The sequence below is a fragment of the Alligator sinensis genome, unplaced genomic scaffold, assembly GCF_000455745.1.
Source record: "Alligator sinensis unplaced genomic scaffold, ASM45574v1 scaffold755_2, whole genome shotgun sequence".
In the NCBI taxonomy this organism is placed as follows: Eukaryota; Metazoa; Chordata; order Crocodylia; family Alligatoridae; genus Alligator; species Alligator sinensis.
Genome location: NW_005841883.1, coordinates 434,681 through 454,517, shown reverse-complemented (window position 1 = coordinate 454,517; position 19,837 = coordinate 434,681). Strand labels below are relative to the sequence as shown.

The window sequence follows — 19,837 nt, the reverse complement described above, 5'->3', positions numbered from 1 at the left end:
ATCAATGTGTCTGGCATGGTCACACTCTTTAGGGGACTAATGTGCAGTAATGCCTAATTGTGAATCTCAAAAGGCCTTGGGCATGAGATAGGATTCTGTCCTTGGATGCTATTTCACTTGACCCACCCACATGACAGCTATGCAGCTGCCTAACCTTCATTTTTGACACTTATGAACAGTTAGCGATCTTATTCCACCTACAGCATGGACATGCAAGCATCTACAGGATTACTGGACACACAAAGTAGGTTGTTCTCTGGCCAGACAGGTATGTAGTTTCTTATGCACGCACCTGGGTGAGTGTAAGTCCCAAAATTGTAGCCAGGGAAAAACACCATGACTAACAGTGTTAAGGATCAGTAAGTTGACTGCTATCATGAGTGGGAAGGGCTCTGGATTCTAGGTTGGGGCCTTGCCCCCATTGGGCCAGAAATTCTCCTATTATTCTGTATTCACTGAATAGGAAAGGCAAAGTTCAGTGGCTCAGATTCAGATGAAGACTGGGTAACGCCTAACCTGCAGCCTGAGTGGTGTGCTGGGAAGAGGGGGCCTAGAATTTTGGTCTTCCACTTCCTAGCCAAATGTCCTAAACACTAGGCCATTGGGCCAAAACACAGAAGGACCCTCCTCCTCGAACACCTGTGAGTCACGGGTTTTGCCCAGCTACAATTTCGGAACTTATGCTTACTCATATATGTGCATAAGGAAACATGAACCTGCCTGGCCAGAGGTGAACCTCTTGCACATGATCAGTAGCCGCATAGATGCTTGTACATCCACATGGCATGTAGAATATGATTGCTGTGGGCACTGCCCAGGAAAGACAGCTATGCAGCTGCATAACTAGCATTTGGGCATGTAAAATGAAATAGGTGTCTTTCCCAAATGTTCACCTGAGCCAAGATGGCAACACTTATGAGCATGTGCAATAGCAGAACCATAGGTACTTAAAAAAGTTTTCTGGTGGCTTAGGTAGGATTTCTATGAATCGTCCTTTTGGGGTTAGGTGCGTAAATTCCACTTTAGGTCCTAAGTCTCTTTACAAAATGCACCCTATCTTAAATGCCTTTGTGGTTTTGAATCTATTAGTGTTTGATACTCCTCCAGAGAGGTAGATCGCATGTTTGAAAGAGCCACCTGGATACCACGTGAAGAACTGCTGCAGTACAGAAGAAAAACACCCACAAATCGCACACTGCTGGTTATGACATATCACCCATCCCTTGAACCTGTATGGAAAATCCTCAAAAAATTGCAACCCATATTAGAAAAAGACCCTATTCTTAAAAAGATCTTCCCAGAGCCACCCATCCTAGCCTTCAGACAAGCACCGAACCTTGCCAACCTCATCACCAGAAGCAAACTTCCTCAAGCCCAGAACACACCAAAAGGATCCAGACCATGCCATGACAAGAAATGCAAAACCTGCCCCCACATCTCCACCACCCCCACTATTACTACACCCCACAACAGAGCCATCAGCATCCCAGGATCTTACAGCTGCACCTCCAGAAATGCAGTATACCTCATCCAATGCACCAAATGCCCTGATGGAAGATATGTAGGAGAGACCAGACAACAACTGCGCACCAGAATGAACGCACACCGGAAATCCATCAAAGACAGAAACACCCATTTACTGGTGGGGGGCACATTTCTCACAGGAGGGCCACTCTCTCTCCAATCTCTCAGTCCTGATCCTCAAGGGAAACTTACACAACACTTCCCAGAGACGAGCCTATGAGCTCCATTTCATCAGCCTGCTGGATAATAGAGATCAGGGACTAAACATAGACATTGGATTTTTGATACATTATAATCTGCCTGGCAACTGACTCCCCAGCCCAGCCCAGCCCCTGGCTTCTTTACTTTTCATTCCATCCAGGAAGAGCACACACCAACTGCTGAAACTTCCTTAGCCTGACGAAGGGTTTTTGAACTCGAAAGCTTGCTTAATAACTATTCTCCAACCATTTGGGTTGGTCTAATAAAAGATATCAAGTTCACCCAAGGAGCCTTGTCTGCCTTAGTGTTTGATAGGTTTTTATGGGCTAAGGTTTTCCTGGCTTTGAGGTACATGGAAGGAATCAGTGACTGAAATGTGCTCAACAGTTGTTCTTACACTTATGAGAAAAGAGTGGTTCAACCTCAGTTAGACAGAATTTACTGAGAAATGCCACATACTGCCAAGAATAATTATCTTATCATATCTATCACACAGAGAAATTTTTGCCCTGCTCCTAAACTAAGGTGAGTCCTGCTAGCTTCTATTAGCATTGCGATGGAGAGAACATTACTGTCTGTCTGCCCTATGGGGCTGGAAGCAAAAAACAATCAACCAACCAACCAAACAAACAAACCCCCCACCTATAGTGACAGAGAAAAGTCCTACCACATAAGAGAGCAAAAAAAGCTGCATTTTAGGCCAAAGCTTCCTCATCCTGACTGTGACTTTATATATTTAATGGGAAAGTGGCAAAAGGACTTAAAGTCACAGCAGAACACTGAAAACAGCACAGCAAAAGTCATTCTCCCTTTTCCCTCTGCCCCCACCTCAGTCAAAAACTCACCAGAATTGAGACTTTGTACTCTAGCCCTGACAGAGTGACCCAGAGCAATAAGAATATAGGGCAAGCAGAGCATGAGGAGTGGTAGGATAAAATAGGATATTGTTTGTATAGCTAAAACGGTAACATCCTTCACATAAAGGATCACACAGGGAGACAGAACATTTTACACTGTTTTTAGCAAGTGCTCATTTACAGCAAAAGATGAAGACCTGAAAGGTGAATATAGAACAGAATTCTGTATTGTAACCATAACTTTGTTTAAAGGTGAACAAGAGGTGTATGATCAATTATCATCTACTAGCGGGGAAAGAAACTGTTTAGAGTAATACAATAAGCATGACAGGGATTATGTGATTAAAGTAAAATATATGCTGAAAATCAGAAGCAAAATCTCCACAGTGATTTCTATTAGGCTGTGAATCAGTCTCCCAAGGGAAGCAGCAAAAGTGCTGCCATTTGAATAATTTGAAACCAGACAGGACAAAGCATTGAAGAATCCACTGTAAAGATGAATGTTAAATTGGTCAATGGATGGATGAGATCATTGCTCTGCTGAAAAGTAATTGCTTCCTATGAATTCAAAGCAGTTAAGTCATAAGTAAAGATTTTACAGATTATTTGTAGTTAGAGAGAATGGAAAGAGGCAAAAGAGTTTAAATATCATTATTGCTGTAGAATTTAAGATTTAAAACGTGACTTAGTGGTTTATAGTGGTTTATAGGAAATGCGTGGGAGGGTTTACAGAGAAGTGGATCAGTGAACCTGAAAGAAAATTAAATTTGTTTTGTGCAAAGGACTGAAGGGACCAGAGGAGAAGCCGAGATGGAGGAGATGGTATGGAACGAGCTGTTGGAGGAGTACATGAACAGCAGAATAGAAGGTCTGAGGAAACTAATAATAAGGGAAGAGACTCTGCTGAACCCAATGCAGAACAAAAAAAGGAAACATGTTACTATAGCCAAAAATAGCTATAGTAATAGCAAGTATACTATGGAAACTGATTGTTTGGATTGGTGTCAACTGGAACCAACGTTTCTGAGTAAACTTGACTATTGTGGTATTTCGATGAAGTACACAAGCAATAGCTGCACTTGCTGGAGGAGGAAAATAAAGGCAGGAAATTTAAATGAAGATTACAGGCAATGAGGTAGTCTGTAACGGGGTGGGACTAGAATGAGGGAGTCCCTCATCTTTAGTCCTTTCCTTAGATATACAGACCAGGCTGCCTCTCACAGACTATTGAGGACAGGCATTACATCTGTGCTGGGAGAAATGCCTTTCTCCTGGCACAAAAACCTACTGCACAAGCATTCAAGGGTTTTGGGTGGAAGAAAAATGGCTCTTCTGTGAAAAAAAAGAGAGCACTTCCAACCAGGAATTTCTCTCTGCTGAGACCTTTTCTAGCGCTAGCTTGAAATGCTGTATGCTTCTTTTGGGGTTAAAGCTGATCGACAAGAATGGTCCCCAGTGGCTCAACCCATCCTGAGGAGCCCCAGGACAGTTTGAGCAACAATACCTCTACCCCCCTGCTCCTTGCACTGAACTGAGATGACCCTGGTCTGTAGGAAGGACAGGGGGCATTCCACCACAGTTTGACACATCCTGGGGCTTCCAGAGATGGTCTGAACCACAGCTCCTCTGCTTCCTGCCTCATGCACAGGGCCATTTGACCCCAGAACTGGGCAAGGGATGGGGGGCATTCCTCCATGGCTTCATCCGTCCCAGGTGTCTCCAGCATGGGGCAAGCACTGCCTCTGTGCATCCCACCTTCTGCACAGCTCCAGGGTGACTGTGTTCCAGGGTGGGTGAGGACCTGTTCTCCTTGTACCTGTTACCCCTGGAGGCCAGAAGGCTGTTCTGGAATGCCTATATACTCCCCCTTCTTGCTATGTTTTCTAGTGCTGCAAATTTCCCAGAACTGAACTCCAGTTCCTGATCTGTATTGTCGCTGTATCAAATACAGGCAACCAAAAAAAAAGAGCTTGTGAAAGGTCTAATGTCATCTCTTGAAACATTGATGGCACTGATACACCTCCCACACAACTGCCAGCTATTCTATACTTCCCTGAAACAAAGCAACCCATGGCTGTGTATTTTACTAGCAAAAAGCACCGTATTTATAGGTGTGTTTGCAAGTGCACAAACCCAACTAACTTATGCTGTATAATTAAAATCAAGGTAATGGATTTTGAATGCCAGTGATCTGATTAATTTTGAAGGCTATTCTCAGGAGGAAATGGACAGAAAAATAAGTTTTTCTAAATAACAAAAGCATCCATTCTCCTATACTTCTACTGGTTATCAAAATCACAAAGTAGCCCACCACAAGAAATTTTCCAGGGACCCAAACTTGGCTGTGGTGACTGCAAGAGCACCCAAAGAGCATCAGCTGACATAGACGCTGCAACAGAAAATCTTCTCAGTATTTATCCATAGGCAATGTGTGGACCACCCTCCTGATTTCAGCGCATTGTTGGGAGCTTTGTAGTCCTATCTTAGAAAAGCCTGATTGATCCTCTTTTGTTTTGGCATCTAACACATTTGGTTATCAGGGATGGAAGAACCAATCTTTGCTCTAACTTCAACATGATTCCATGCTGATGCAAACCCAAGATGGTGATCTACGTTTCATATATTTAAAATACTCTGAATTCACAATACACTCAAGCCCACGTGCTCAAAATTTGCAATAGAATATGAACATCCTTTCACTTCAGAAGTGTTTGATTTCAGCTCATTATACATCAAAAAAAAGAAGATGAAAAATTAGATTTGAGTCTCATTTCTGAAACTAAAATCATCTTTGTTAACTCCTGGTCCAGTACAATAAAACTTAAGTAACCTTGTTCCAAAGGATGATTGTGAAGCTGTTGCAATATTCGTGTTAAAAGTTGCCTAACATTTGTGCCAAAATTTTAAAAAGCACTTTTTGAGAAAGCAGAGAGTAAGACAATGGTTGAAGAGTATTCACATGGAACAAAATTTTGATGATTTGGAGTTTCCAAATCATGCATAAACTAGTCCTATTATTTTCAAATGATATGATAAAATACAAAGAAAATACAGAGGGAACTAATGTCACTTTTTGAAATATCTGCCCTGTACTTGAATTGATAACACATCATTTCTGACAGTTGGAGTACATTCATTGAACTCAGATGATTTTTGTAAATCCAGGAATCCTAATATTTTAATACACTTGAATTGAAGTGTACATTCATGAGTTGTTTTCCCAGTAATCAATGAGTTATATTGGTAACTATTATAGACACATATAAAGATTCACTTGTATGTAAGCATAACACTTTTTATCCTAAAGGATCCTAAAACATTTCCTAAACCTCATACAGTGCAACAGCCCTGATATGCAGCTGTCTCTAGGCACCACCCCAGAGCACAGCATGCTACACAAATGCAACTAGAAAGAAAATTTTGATTGATAACACTGATCAAATCCCGCACTTCTACAGAGAATTCCAAAGGATCTTTAATGTCCATGTAGAATAAACTGTAGACTTTATCTCTATCATCTCCCACAAAGACAAAGGACTAACCCTGCTGTCATTGGAATCTGTGTTTCCATTGAACTCCAGCTGTTCCAGGTACAATACTCAGACCAGTAAGCCATCAGTTCAGGTTTACTGTACCAACTAACAACTTTAAAACAAAGAGTATCAAATTATTTTCGAGAATAATTGGGGCGGGGGGGGGCAGTTGGAAAGAAATTTGATGTAAATATTTTGCTTATGGAAGAACTTTTTGCTGGCCACTGGCTATTTGCAAGTTTTATTACAGGTAACAGGTGATGATAAGGGATGTTATGTTAAGCTAAAACTACGTAGCATGGAAGTGAATGTCAATGGCACCTTGTTGTCTATTAAGTTACATAGACAATAATGACAATTTTTTTCACCTTCCTGGCTGTGGGTGACAGCACAATAAATGCTGACAGAGCTAAAATGCTGTCATGGGTTAAATTGAAGAGTTTTTAAATGATGGTACAATTCCCCTATTACTCACAAACCACTTCCTTTCCTATTTAACAGACAACACACAGGCAAATATGAATTCTTCTCAGTTCCTTCAAAACAGACGGAAGGCTGTGACTGGTGTCTGTTAGACAACTATGAAGTCAGGCATTTTAACTTTCTGTCTTCTCTGCTTTCACTTTGAAACCCTATATGGTAAGTAGCATTTTGGATTTTGCTCTTTGCAATATTATCCATGAGGAATTTATGACACACAAAGAATACAGAAAGTAGATGGAGAATGAAAGTTGGGAAGGGGACAGGTAAGAGACTTTTAATAATAGTCACCAAGACAAGGTATGTCATTATTAGCCTTCCTAATACTACAAAGATTGGCAAGAACAGAATGTCTGCCAGCACAAGACAGTTCTGTCTATGAGAGACCAAAAAAAAGAAACTTGGTCATTCACATTCTTTGTTCACATGCTTAGAATGACCTTTTAGCTATTTATACTGTTGTGTTTTAGGCAGTTTTCACACTGAGCCATAGTAGACAGTTTAAGAATAAGATAACAAGTGAGTAAGGAGATGCATACTGAATTTCTGACATTAAATACGATCATATTTGTAAGAGGTATGTTCTTAACTAAGAAAATATATATGGTCTGGAGGAGTTGTCTATTATTATATTTCAGAGAGAAAATTCAGAGTAGTTTAAAAGAGAATATATCATTCTCATTGCCTCACTGCTATAACTTAAAAAGGGTCTGGATGATGGTTCCAATGTGACTAGAAACCGATGCAGCATTTTATGCGATTCAGTTCAGTATCTCAGTATACAAAAAGTACCATAAGTTATATTCTTTTTAACCTCTTTGAAACCCACGTAATCACCAATAATTCTAGAGCTAGTTAGCAGTTTAGTTAATATTTCATTAATGGGATTTCTTATTGTGATCCCTGTATTGCCATAGGATATAGTATGATTTGTTATAAAAGCAACAATTCTCTGAAGCTTGGAATTTATTGTGTATTTTTACTAAACACCATTTGCATTTGATCCTTTGAAGATTATGCTTAAGGCCACTAGAAGAATGTGCTGCTGAAATTCTAATAATAAATAAGAGTTTAAGGTCTTCCTGTGGAATTTTAGTGTTTCTAGTGTCTTATACAGGTATTAAGCTTTTGTATATATATTAAAATAATAGCATGTAGCCCTTTAGGCTGGAAAGATATCCTTCTGAAGGTTAACTAGTATAAAGTTGGTATTGCAGTCTTAAAGGTGACTCAAAAAAAGTATGGTCCTCTGGAAATTCAATGGTTAAATGCATTGACACAAATAAGGCAAAGATTTAACTCAGTATCTCTAAAAGGCGTGTGAGTTGCTTCTTGTCTCAATGAACCGTTACACTGAATCTGCTAATGAAAATCACAGACCAAAATTGTTAGCTTTTTCACTGATGAATTTTGACAGATCCACCCAACATGATTGGAGAAGCTGAAGAAAATAGTCATGTTCAGCTTGTAGAAAAGGCACTTAAGGAGGGACATGATAGCAGTCTTCAAACACTTGAAAGGCTTCCATAAAGAAGAGGAAAAACACCTTTTCTCTTTTGCTGCAGAGAGTAGGACACAGACCAATGGCTTCAAGTTGCAGCAAAATAAGTTCAGATTGGGTATCAGGAAAATCTTTTTCACTATTAGAACAGCGAGGCAGTGAAATAGACTCCCCAAGGGAGCTGGGGAATCTCCATCATTGGAGGTGTTCAAGAAGGGGTTAGATAAATATTAATCAGGGATGACCTAGGAGCTAAACGTAAGCAGAAGGATGACCGAGCAGCTAAGCCTAAACTCTACACTAAGTACTTCCCGTGCTTCTGGCTTTGCTGGTTGCCACAAAAGGGGGGTTTCCTTCCCCCACATTTCTTGCCCCCCCGGGTGCTGTATGTGTCAGGATTGTTTGTTCTGCCCCCCGCATCATGTTCCTCAAAAGCATTGGGGATCGGCTGCAGTCAAGGCTGTGAATTTTGCTTGAGTTGTGCCTATGCTCCTTCTGGGACTTAAACCCAGAGGTTTCTGGCTAGAGTGTCTTGCCTCTCTGCTCAGGATCACCATAGTTGGGGTCAGGCAGGAATTTTACCCAGTGGTCAGGTTGGTAACGACTGGTGCTTTTTGTCTTCTGTAGCAGGGGCATGGCTCTCTTCCTTGGTTCTATCATCTCTCTAGCCTATTTTAACAAGCCTCACGGCAGCAGGACATTGGTCACCACTGTCCCCCTGCTTTACCTGTGGCAGGTTAGTGTACCATGCTTTCTGGTTGTCAGGGTTGACTATGTAGTTTTATTAATAGGTTAGACAATGGCTTTCTTTAAGATGGTTTGAATAGGGATGATCCTGACTCTGACTCTGGCAGGAAGTTGGACTAAATGACCTCTGAAAGTCCTTTCCAGCCCTACTTTTCTATGATTCTATTTTAATACAGCTGGACTCACTGGAAAAGACTTTGCGCATACACAGAATGAATATGTACTTTTAAGGGTGCAAACAATTGCTCTGATACTGAAATGTTGTTGACCTTCAATGTAGAACTCTGGAGAAAAGGAAAAGCAACTAGAGAGAAAAGGCTAATTTTGAAAATTCCTGTGAAAGAAAAATAAAGTCTCTGAAGATTCTTTTTCCCCCTTAAAATGCTTTCAACATATACAGTCATATTTATTTATTATTATTACTAAAATAGACAAGAGGAGATGAAACAATCTTTAGTGATTTAAGACACATCTACAGTGATACAAATAATTTATGGAAGAGATCAGCCATTTGAAAGATATATCCAAGCATTTTAAAAGGCTGCCAGCTGAAAAATACAGCAGCATTTTAAGAAACTGTTTCTGTGGATTTGCCATGGATACGTTTCCTATTCCAAACTCATCTATATACATTCAAATGTATTTAGTTCTCTGTGACAAAGAGAAAAATCTCAAATGACACAGTAGCAAATGCTGACATATTAATAACGACCACCATCATTTTTCTGATATCTTACAACGTAAAATATAGATGGGTTTTAATATGGGTGGATCTAGAATTTTGAAAAGCAGGGTGCAGAATGTGAGGTGCATCATCACATGTAAAACAACACATATTTTTCTCCAGTTAAAATAAACTAGAAGCTTTAATAGCTGGGTAGGGGCCCAGGGCTGTATTTTTCAGTTTAAGATCGAAGGAAAAGTAAATATAATTTCATTGGAGTAAGTTAATAACAATCTTCAGGACTGTGAAATAGGGACTTCATTATCAGGAACAGCTAATAGGCAGCTAAATTGCAGAACAAAAGATAGCTTGACTGGTGGAACCCAGTAAAAAGAAGGGAGGGTCATTGACCCCCATGGAACGAAGAGTTTAGAGGGGATCAGGTAGATTATAATGAGCCATGATATCAATTGACTTCTGCAGCACAGCCTGACTAAAAAGTGCTGCTGCCATTGCCCAGCAGTTTGTTATAAACTTTGAGTGCAGGAGGAATCAAAGGGGGTGCACATGTATCAGTGCACCCCCCTGGATTTGTCCCTGTTTTTTTAGCGCATCTCTGACTGCCATGTCCTTTGCTGAAAGGACAGGTCTGCTCTATGAGCCCTGATTCCCACTGAGTTTACAGTTACATCTTCCTGGATTATACCGATTAAAAAATTATAGTGATTTAAAAATTGTTTTTGTTTCACTATGCTACTGGCCTCCACCCAAAAAAAAACGCTTGAAGCCCTCCCTCTTCCCCCAAGCTTAGCCTCAAAGCTAGACATGACCTAAAATCATGGTGTGAAATGCCTCTGTTTGGTAGAGAAGACATGGTTTTGATATCATATTTACAGTTTTTATTTAGTGCACTACTGTCTTGAGAGTTAAACTAAAAAAACACTCAGCCAACTCAGGACTATCCCTTCCATCCTCAAATCCAAATTCTAACCAATTCCAATTTAATTGGAAATCTAATTTATCTTTTTAATTTGGTTACGGAGAGCTGCATTTTTCCTTGTGCTACTGGCAAATGACAGAGCCAGCCCCAGACCAATTTGAAACCCAAGAGCTCAAATTATCAGAGATGACTGATAACCAACTGGCAAATTCAGCACCTTTCTGTTGCCACAGAGTACCCAGCAGCAGCTATTCTAGGAATGAAGGAAGTGCCCTGTGGAATATCCCCTGCATTGAAGATTAAAACTAAAGATGCATGTCAACATGATTGAAATAATTTTTAATATATTTTTAAGCTTTCTGGGAATCAATATAATTATATACACAGACACATACATACATACATACAAATATATATCCATATTATAATATATTCCTATATAATGTATAATATATACTTTCATATATTATACATTATATAGAAAGATATTATAATTCTATATTATATACAGAAGTATGTGTGTGTGTGTGTGTGCAATTTTTATATTAAACCATTGGCCCAATTGAACCAGCAAGGTAAGTAGCCAGATTCTCCTTTAACTTACAACAACCTATATCAGCAATAACTTCTCTGAAGTCCATAGCTACCTGACTGTGAAACTAGTGCAACATTTTCACCCTGTTCCCAAAGCCTTCATACCACTCTTGCATTACTTCAGATGGCTATTATATTGCTTTTCTAATGAAAAAATAAACCTCAGATGTCCCTAAGTCAGATGTCCCAATTCCAAGTTGTGTAATAAAGAAAAAGTAAAGAGAGTGGAGGCACTTTTGCATGCTCTTTACAGTAGCAGATGTTCTTTTATTTCTATTTCCATTGGTATTAGGAATGTACTATATGTAAACCTTTCCAAACATTTATGTTAGTAAGCAAGAGCCAACAGTGTTTACTCTCTTCATTTATGACCCCCACCAAATGTGCATTTTGCCTAAATGTATTTCAGGAAGTAGCATTGCAACTCATTTAGTCAGTGACTACCAAGTGCTAACAGGTTCCCCAGAAAAGACCAAGAAAAATAATTGAGACCATAATGGTTTATGACAATGAGAAGGATGATATATTATTAGTAAATCATTGGATGAACAGGGGAAGCTATATCATCTGTTAAAGCTGCACATTTGTGACTGAAGTTAGCTATCTGCTTCAATTCTAAGGATTCAGTTTCTCATAATTTGTCAATTTATTTTCACTCAACATTCATTGGAAGCATAGAAACAATGTTTGCTACTATTTATTTACTAGTCATCTTGCAAACTTTTGCAACTTTTCATGACGTTCTCCATTTATGCAGGGCTTTTGTTGGTAAAGCTAACATTAGCTCAAAGTATGATACTGAAACTGCTAGCTGAAAAGCCAGACTTTTATTTTACTTGTTAAGCTCCTAAGTATACTTAGGTGACTAAGATTGCATTTCACCCTGCTTGGGTCCCTGAAAAACTATTAACAAGCTAACATTTGCAACATACTGGATGCATCTATGCATTTATTAATGCACTGTAGTTACTGCACATTAAGTTTAGTACTTGGAAAACCAAGTACTAAGTCAATGTGTAGTAACTCTTACTACTGCACAGTAGTGCTGGTGTACGGGTTTTTTTAAGACATTAACTGAGCGTTAAAATTGTTTACTGGGGAAGAGAAAACCCTTTTACATGTGCCCACATAGTCGCATCCCCTACTCCTATCCTTTTTCATCATTGACCATCAACAAGGATAAAAACCACAACCTCCAGGCACAAAAGCACAGATTTCTCTCTAAAAATAATTCCATTAGCTGATAGTAAATGAGCCTGTTATTCTCTATCAGCCACCAGGGGGGGATCAGAATTTAAGACACAATTTGTTACAGGAGCTTTAAGACTGAAATATGTGGCTGTGTAAGCCCTGTGCACATTTAAGCACTCAAAATAATAGTGTATTCCCTCTGACTTCAGTGAAGTGATGATGCAAAGGGAAACAGTTTTAAATCTTTTTTAAGGAATTAATATGTAAAATAGGAGGCAAATACTGAAAACTTGCCTGTTTTTAAGGGGGATTTGTTGTGGTCTGTGACTTGCTGGCTTGTGGTTCACCAATGAAAGGCCAAATTCTGACTTCTTTACTAGTGATGCATAGTACCTTATTCCAGTTAGTCGCATTGAAGTCAGTGGGACAATGCTATTATGAGTGCATAAACCAGCTCTACAGCTTTACCAAGATTGTAAAGCTATGCATTTCAGACATTGTCTGTGCTTGCTATTTTGTTGTACTACACATCTGGATCAGCAAAATACACCTTGGACCCTACAACTTTTGGCAAGTAACATGTTTTGCCCATCTGCCTTATCCCCACACCAGTGGGAATGGGACACTGATATCTTGGCTGCTATCACACATGGAGGTAATAGACCTGAGCGCAGTACAGATATTAGAATTACAGTAGCATCAGAGAAGAGTAACTGACTGTACTCAGTGAACCAGAGGTAATGTGATATCCAAAGAAAAGAATGAGTCAGTTATATAGGAGGCAATAATAATTGCTGTTTATATAATATTTTACAACTGAACGCATCAGAGCATATTTCTAAATGTATTAGCATAAGTATTAAACATATTCTATTAGCATATCATTCATTATACTACATCAGTGGGCAGAGAGTGGGTGAGGAAGACATCAAAAGAATACAAAGTTAGAAACATGAAAGATCATGTAAGTCCAGAAACACAACTTACTGAGTCAGATCCTGCCTGCAGTGACTTAAGCATGTGAATAACTTTATGTGCCTGTGTGTTTGCAGGATTGGGACCATAAACTGCAAGCTTGTTAGGGCAAGGACTGAGAAATATTATGGTTCCATATAGTGGCAAGTGCAGCGATGCCCACTCTTGCTTCAGCCTCTTGATAGTGCTGAAATACAATAATATCGTGGCCAATCAAAACTCTTCCCTATTTTCTTTCTATTTCTTTAATAAAGTAAAACCAAGTACCCGAGAATAGCTGCTTCCACCCAAGGGCCTTGTGACACAGGACACTTAGCATGTGTTTTATTTAGATTGTAGAAAGCATACTATGAATTAGAAAGTTTTCTGAACAGTCATACAGTAATGCTTATTATGAACTCAGTCCTCTGGACAGGGCTGGAGCCAGCTGTGAAGTTGATAAAGAGCTGATTGTCCGTCCCAGCCCTCCCAGGTCACCGGTCTTGAAACTGCTGGGATGCAGTGGTGAGAGTTGCTTGTATTATCTCCGTAGAGCAGTTCCACCATAGTATAACATGTATTACTTAACATGATCTGGAGATATTCCTTGCCCCAAAAGTCCTAACTACTATGATATGACAGTACTTAGCATGTGTTTTCTTGCTTGAACGCGTGGATGCTTGTGTTTTAAATGCAGGTAACATGCCTTAAGTGTCACATATGACAAGGCCCTAAGTGACTTTTGAAGAGCTCCCTAAAAGTACTCTGAGAAATAGAGACAAATTTTTCTAACTAGTAAGCTGTGACATTAATTTCTGATTCTACAGCTCTGTAAAGAGAAAGGTAAGGTCTAGACCCTCATCAGAAGACGGGAACCAATAACATCAGAGTTTTAGTCCTATTGCAGAGTCCCTCTGTTTTGAGAGAAAACAACAGAGCTTCAGTTTCTACTTGCAAAGTATAGAAAAGACTTTGCAAAGATATTGTGAAAATTTCCAAATACTATATAAATGGCCAGTATCAGCACTTGATCAATTAGTGCTCTTTAGTTTGTGATTTCAATATTTTGAAGTGATTTTACTGCATTGTTGGACTTTATTGTATAGCATTTAGGTGTGACTTGATGTACTCCCATCACTAGTAATATTTCCTAATGTTATCACCTTAGCAGCACGTTACATATATTATAAGTTGGAAATGTTGTTTTATTTTTCAGGAGCTGGTCAATGCCTGTCATGTCCACTATGCAAAGACCTAGGTAAGAGACGTTTTCAAAAACTTTTAGTTAAATTTGCATACATTGTCTTAAAAGGGCAGGGCTGTTAACAACTTTATAAATCACAAAACATTGTTTTTGAATAGGAAACTAGCATCCAGTACAATGCACTTTGAAATTCAAGGACACTCCAGAAAATAGTTCTCAGCACTATTAGTTGTTGACTCTTCCAAAAAAGTAAATTGTAAGGCACCAGAAGGTCCTTGGTCAACTTTTCATTGGCTTCTCCAATAGGTGAAGTAATAAGCTTTGGCTTCACTTCTTGGTGAGCATTTTGAACTAGATTGGATGTAGATTTCAGACTGTGAATATGAACAGGCACATCTAGGCCCCTGCTTCAGCACTGGAATACTGACTGTTTCTAGAGTGGATACAATTCAACGGTGGAAGTGGAATGGGATATTTTCTCTCTTTCATGTTAACAGGGGAGTAACTCATTGTGAGCTGCTCTGCAATGACAGGTATTTCTAGACAGCAATACACCTCTAGGTTTCAACACTATGGTTAAGTTGACCTCTTTATTTTTATTTTGGGAAATTCTCTTCCTTCTGTTTTTTTTATATTCTTCTTTCTCCAGGACAACCTTCTTTTTTGGACCCCCAGGTGAAAGTTGAATTTCACAAAGGAATTTTCCAGTTCAATATTAGCAGCCCCAAAAATGTTACTGACTTCAGCATAACACTCCTGAAAGGACGGGAGAGGCAGTCTATCTGTGCGCTCCATGTGACTGAGGGGAAGGCAGTGCCTGAAAATGGAAGCAGCTACTGCCAACCACATTATTTTGGCAACAACACTTCTTTCATTCTCCAAAATCTGCAACGTAATCACAGTGACATTTATATCTACTGCCTGCAAATCCTTTTGCCCCCTCCCTATATAGACTGTAAGGTGGATGAAACCTATTTGTTTATCCATGGTAAGTTCGCTTTTGCTCTTTCTTTACTGTGGCCTTAATGACAGGGAAATTCAATATTTAACTGCAGCGAAAGATGTGGCTGTATCTTGTGCAGATATATCTGAGCTTGCTTTAAACTAGAAAGCTGGGTTACCAGTAGCAGTGTGGTGGTGGCTGCACAAAGCTCAGCACAGGCTAACTATCCAAATATTTACCCAGCATTTAATTAGGTGCATAACTGGATTAAGGAACCTAAGTGCAACTCCATTCCACTCTGCTCCAGGCCTTATAAAATTGTTAAAACAAAAGGATGGGTCCTCCTTTTCCTCCCTTCTTTGTTGTAACGCAGCAGATGCGATATAGACTTTCAAAGACTTGAACAGATTGGAACAGACATGCAATTAGGTGCCTAAGTCCACTAGGTTGTGTGTAGATGAAACAAGAGGCATGCGTGCCCAACACTTTAAAGCGAGTTAAATGCTTTTGCACCGCTTTAATGGTATTGGTGTTTGCATGTGTCAGCAGCATATTGCGTAGTAATTCTAGCCTCTGTAGCAAATTTGGTGGTGTGATGTGCCTTAAATGACTTGGGGTGCAGCAAACTAAAACACCTCTGAGGAGTTTTAGTTTGCTGCCCTACAGCCACGGAGTGAAGCACCGGGCTCTGTGCAGCTCAGGGACTCTGCAAGAAGTCCGTGCAGGCAGCCTGGCAGCAGTCCAGGAAGGCAGGCTCTGTCCAAGACAAAAAAAAGCGGCAAGCCTGATTTTCTCCTCCCCCTCTGCCCCCGCCTCGGAGCCTGCCTGAGTTGCGTGGGGGCCCGGTGCTTCCCTCCACAGCTGTGGTGCCCCCTGGGACCACCAGAGCTGGGTGCCCGCCCCAGGTGCTGCCTGGGGCGGGGGGCACTGCTGCCATGGAGGGAAACACCAGCTCCACCCTGCAGCCCAGGGACTGCTCTGCCCACCAGCAGCTTGCCCTCCCCTCCCCACTGTCGGAGAGGAAGGTAAGTGCACAGGTGTGTGTGTAACACGGGGGTTTACTTTGCCTTAAATTTAAGCGGTGTTTTAAAAAACCCATCGCTTCAATTTCATCTACATATGCCCCTAGGCACTAAGTCTACTACATGCCCAATAGGTGGAATAAAATCAGACCCACTTTTAATGGTTTCCAAGACAGATAACTAAAAGCTAGCTCGTGTATACTGTACTCTTAACCTTGGCTGTAAGTTATATATGCTTACTATCATTTATGGAAGATATGGAAGGCAAACTTTTAATTAAGTCTAGCTGGACACAAAACCCATTCTAAGATTTACCCAAGAGCATTAATAGCAAGAAGTTGCTCATCAATATTTTTACTCATAACAATAATACAGAACAGTCTTAAGATCCACTCTGTGTGGAGTTTCTCATCTCCCACTGCAATTAACGAGTACATGCTGCTCACTTCTTTGAAGGAGCCCCTCCATTTGTTCATTCAGAGTAGTTCAACATTTACAAAGAATGATACTACCTGCTATGAGTTCTGCCATCACCTCTAATAGGCACCATGTTAATATTACTTGCTTTTCAATTTTAAGCAATATCTTCCAGGGTGGCTCATCACCCTGTCAAGCCAAACAGGGTTATAACTTTCTACCCAAGCCCTCTCTTTTGTTCTTGCTTATGATTCCTCATCTTTCTTCTTCTGTTCTTTTCCTTCCCTCAACACCTGGGCAAAACAAGACCTGAATTAAACTCTATGGTCTTTTTTATATGGGTGATCAGACCAGATGATTTAATGAACTCATCTAGCCTTAAAACAGATTAATATATACACCAAGGGTGGCACTCTATTCCCTTCCTCATCATCTAAGTGTCCAGTTTTGGTCATCTACATGGCATTTTTGGTTGACCAAATGCCAAAAATGCCACTTTGGCACAGATAAGATTTCTATTCTTGGCTGCATAGCCTGTGAACACAGAGAACTATAAATTTCAAATAATTTCTTGCCATCCTTTTCACCACATCACCCTTTAAGTCATCTTACTGACACTCCATTGTGTTATCCATTAAACTCAAGTTAATTGGTTGCTTCTGGACTGCAAGCCCACACTGTCTTGAGCCCATCTTTAACTTTGTCTCCTTTCCTTATACTTTGGCTTGACTATGCCGTCAATACCAATAGACTTGATACCTCTTCTGCTCACAAATTTCTCTGACCACTGCCACATCCTGCTCAATACTCAATGCATCTTTCTGATCCATTGCCTCACTTCACGTAAATCAATCCCCCAAAACTCATTTCTGCTGCCTCACCTATGCAAGGAGGGGAAACTTACTTAAAATGTTGTAATTAGAAGAAAATGCTTACCCTCAGTGATTTCTTTTCTGTTCAAGACAAGGAAGAATGCACTCTACCAAGATTTCTATCATGGATAATTATTGGACTGACTGCATTCTTCATGACTTCCTGTATCTGCTGTATAATAGCCTGCTGCTTAAGAAATAAGGTAAGCAATTTCCAGAAGACTCTATAAGACTCATGCCAAAGGGGATGCACTGGAAGCTTGATTTAGTGCGATTCAAGACATATGATTGACTTGCACACACACTCAGCATGTGTTAAATGTTTTGAGGATGAAATTGAACTTTTATTTACCACTGAAGTTGAGTCATTGGTGACAGCAGCTCACTTTTAATTTTTTCTATGACTGAATTGTTTATTGATTTAAAGACCTGGAACCATAGGAAAAGGGAAGGAATCCTGCACAGGTCAGCAAAAACACTTTGGCAAGCAATTCACTTAATTGTTTCTTCAAGAAGGCAAGCAATCATCTTTGTTCCAACTCCAGTTACATTTTGGAGGAAAACCACTTAAAGAACCCAACACCCAGAGACAGAAGAAATACCAGGGCCATTTGTTATTTTTGTTAGACAGAGTTTACTTTTTATTTCCATCTCAGATTCTGTCCTGTACCACTTCTGAGTGACCTCTGTTGATGAACATCAATCCTCTCTGACTTTGCCATACCATTAAAACATGGTAAAATTGGCAGTAGAGATAGAGGCAACTGTTGATCCTTCTGGATCAAAATTAACTGCCCTGTTAAAAGGATAAAAACAAGAGTTGAAAGGCTTAGAGACTGCAGACTGAATTCATGGCATTTTTTTTCTATTTGCAGACCAAGCAATGTGAATCCAACTCCCATGAGTACAATAGTGAATACATGCCAATGGCAGCAGTGACCGCAGCTAGAAAACCAAGATTCTAAGGTTGTATTATGTCTGTTTACTACACTCTTAAGCAAGACTCATTTCCCGAGGGTAGCCATGATGTCCCCTGCTGGCCAAACTACTCGTGCCCCACCCTGGCTCCTCAGAGTACCCTCCCTTTTCCACCTTGCATTGGTGGATATTATAGTCCTTAGGGAGGCTGTCCCCATGATTCTGGAGCAAGCCTCAGTTCACCTCTCTACCACTTCTCATTCTTGGCTGCCAAAGTCTTGTCCCTCACCTTGGGGTCATTAGTCATGACCTCCAGCCTCCCCTATTACCATGCCCATGCTTTGTGGATCTTGTACACAACTTGTTCACCAGCCTACATAGGCTTCAGCTCTCTTGGCCTTAGCCCACTGGCTGCTCCAGCTGTAGACTAGCCTAGGCCCATTTCCTGTGGCCTAGCTTCTTGGTCTCAGCCTGCCTGCATTTCAATCATTTTGGTCAGGCCTTGGCTCTCTTGGCTGTAGCCAGGCTTGCTCCCCTGCCACTTTTCAGGGCTTAAAACCCAGAGTGCCCCAGGCACCCTGTTACATGGCCTCTAATCCACCCCTACAACCACAGTCTGGTCATCTGGTATAAACTGCGAACAAAATGCCAGCAACCTGCTTAAAAAAAAAGCTCTCAATGTCCCTCTGGGTCATCATATGGCTGCAGGTGCCCCCTCCCCTCTCACTGGTTCTCTCCTAATTCATGGTGTAACTCCAGGCCTGCAGCTTTCGCTCCCTGACAGGTTAGGCTGGCAGGAGCTCTTTACTCTGCAGAATTTGGGGCAACACCAGTTCCTCTGCCTCAGGAACCCAGGTTTATATTCCTTGAGCTCCTCCTATGGTCAGGTGTGCTCCCTAGGTCTAATGAACAGCTTGCTGCTGTTCTTTCAGTTCAGCTGAAGCTCTTTCCTATTGCCCTAATGTCATATAGCAGGGGCGGGCAAAGTCCAGCTTGTGGGCTGGATCCAGCTGGCAGTGGACTCCATTTCCTAGCAACTCCTGCCCGCATGGCTGGGGCCAATCTCCATGGTTGCCTTGGAGACTGGCCCCAGCCACGCTGACAGGGCATGCAGCAGGGCTGGGTAGCGGGCGGCTCTGGAGTCACTGGGATCTTGTGACAGGGAAAGTTTGGTCAGAGCCAGGGCAGAGCTGTGATCTGTAGCCTGCATGCCCTGGGCTAACCAGTAGTTATTTGCAGTCCTTTAACTCCCTTACTGCCTATTCTCCTGCAGCT

General features: G+C 40.8%; 1 protein-coding gene across 1 annotated transcript in view; it reads left to right on the top strand.

Annotated features, from left to right (window-relative positions):
• Positions 1 to 6,616: 6,616 nt before the first annotated feature.
• The window catches only part of LOC102376924 (inducible T-cell costimulator), a 16,827-nt gene continuing 3,606 nt past the window's right edge, over positions 6,617 to 19,837 (top strand). The window contains exons 1-5 of the mRNA XM_025196660.1: positions 6,617 to 6,754; positions 14,403 to 14,444; positions 15,040 to 15,378; positions 17,735 to 17,847; positions 18,520 to 18,610. Coding sequence (XP_025052445.1) covers positions 6,697 to 6,754; positions 14,403 to 14,444; positions 15,040 to 15,378; positions 17,735 to 17,847; positions 18,520 to 18,609 — 642 coding nt within the window. The 5' untranslated portion in view covers positions 6,617 to 6,696 and the 3' untranslated portion in view covers position 18,610. The remainder of the gene's footprint in view (positions 6,755 to 14,402; positions 14,445 to 15,039; positions 15,379 to 17,734; positions 17,848 to 18,519; positions 18,611 to 19,837) is intronic.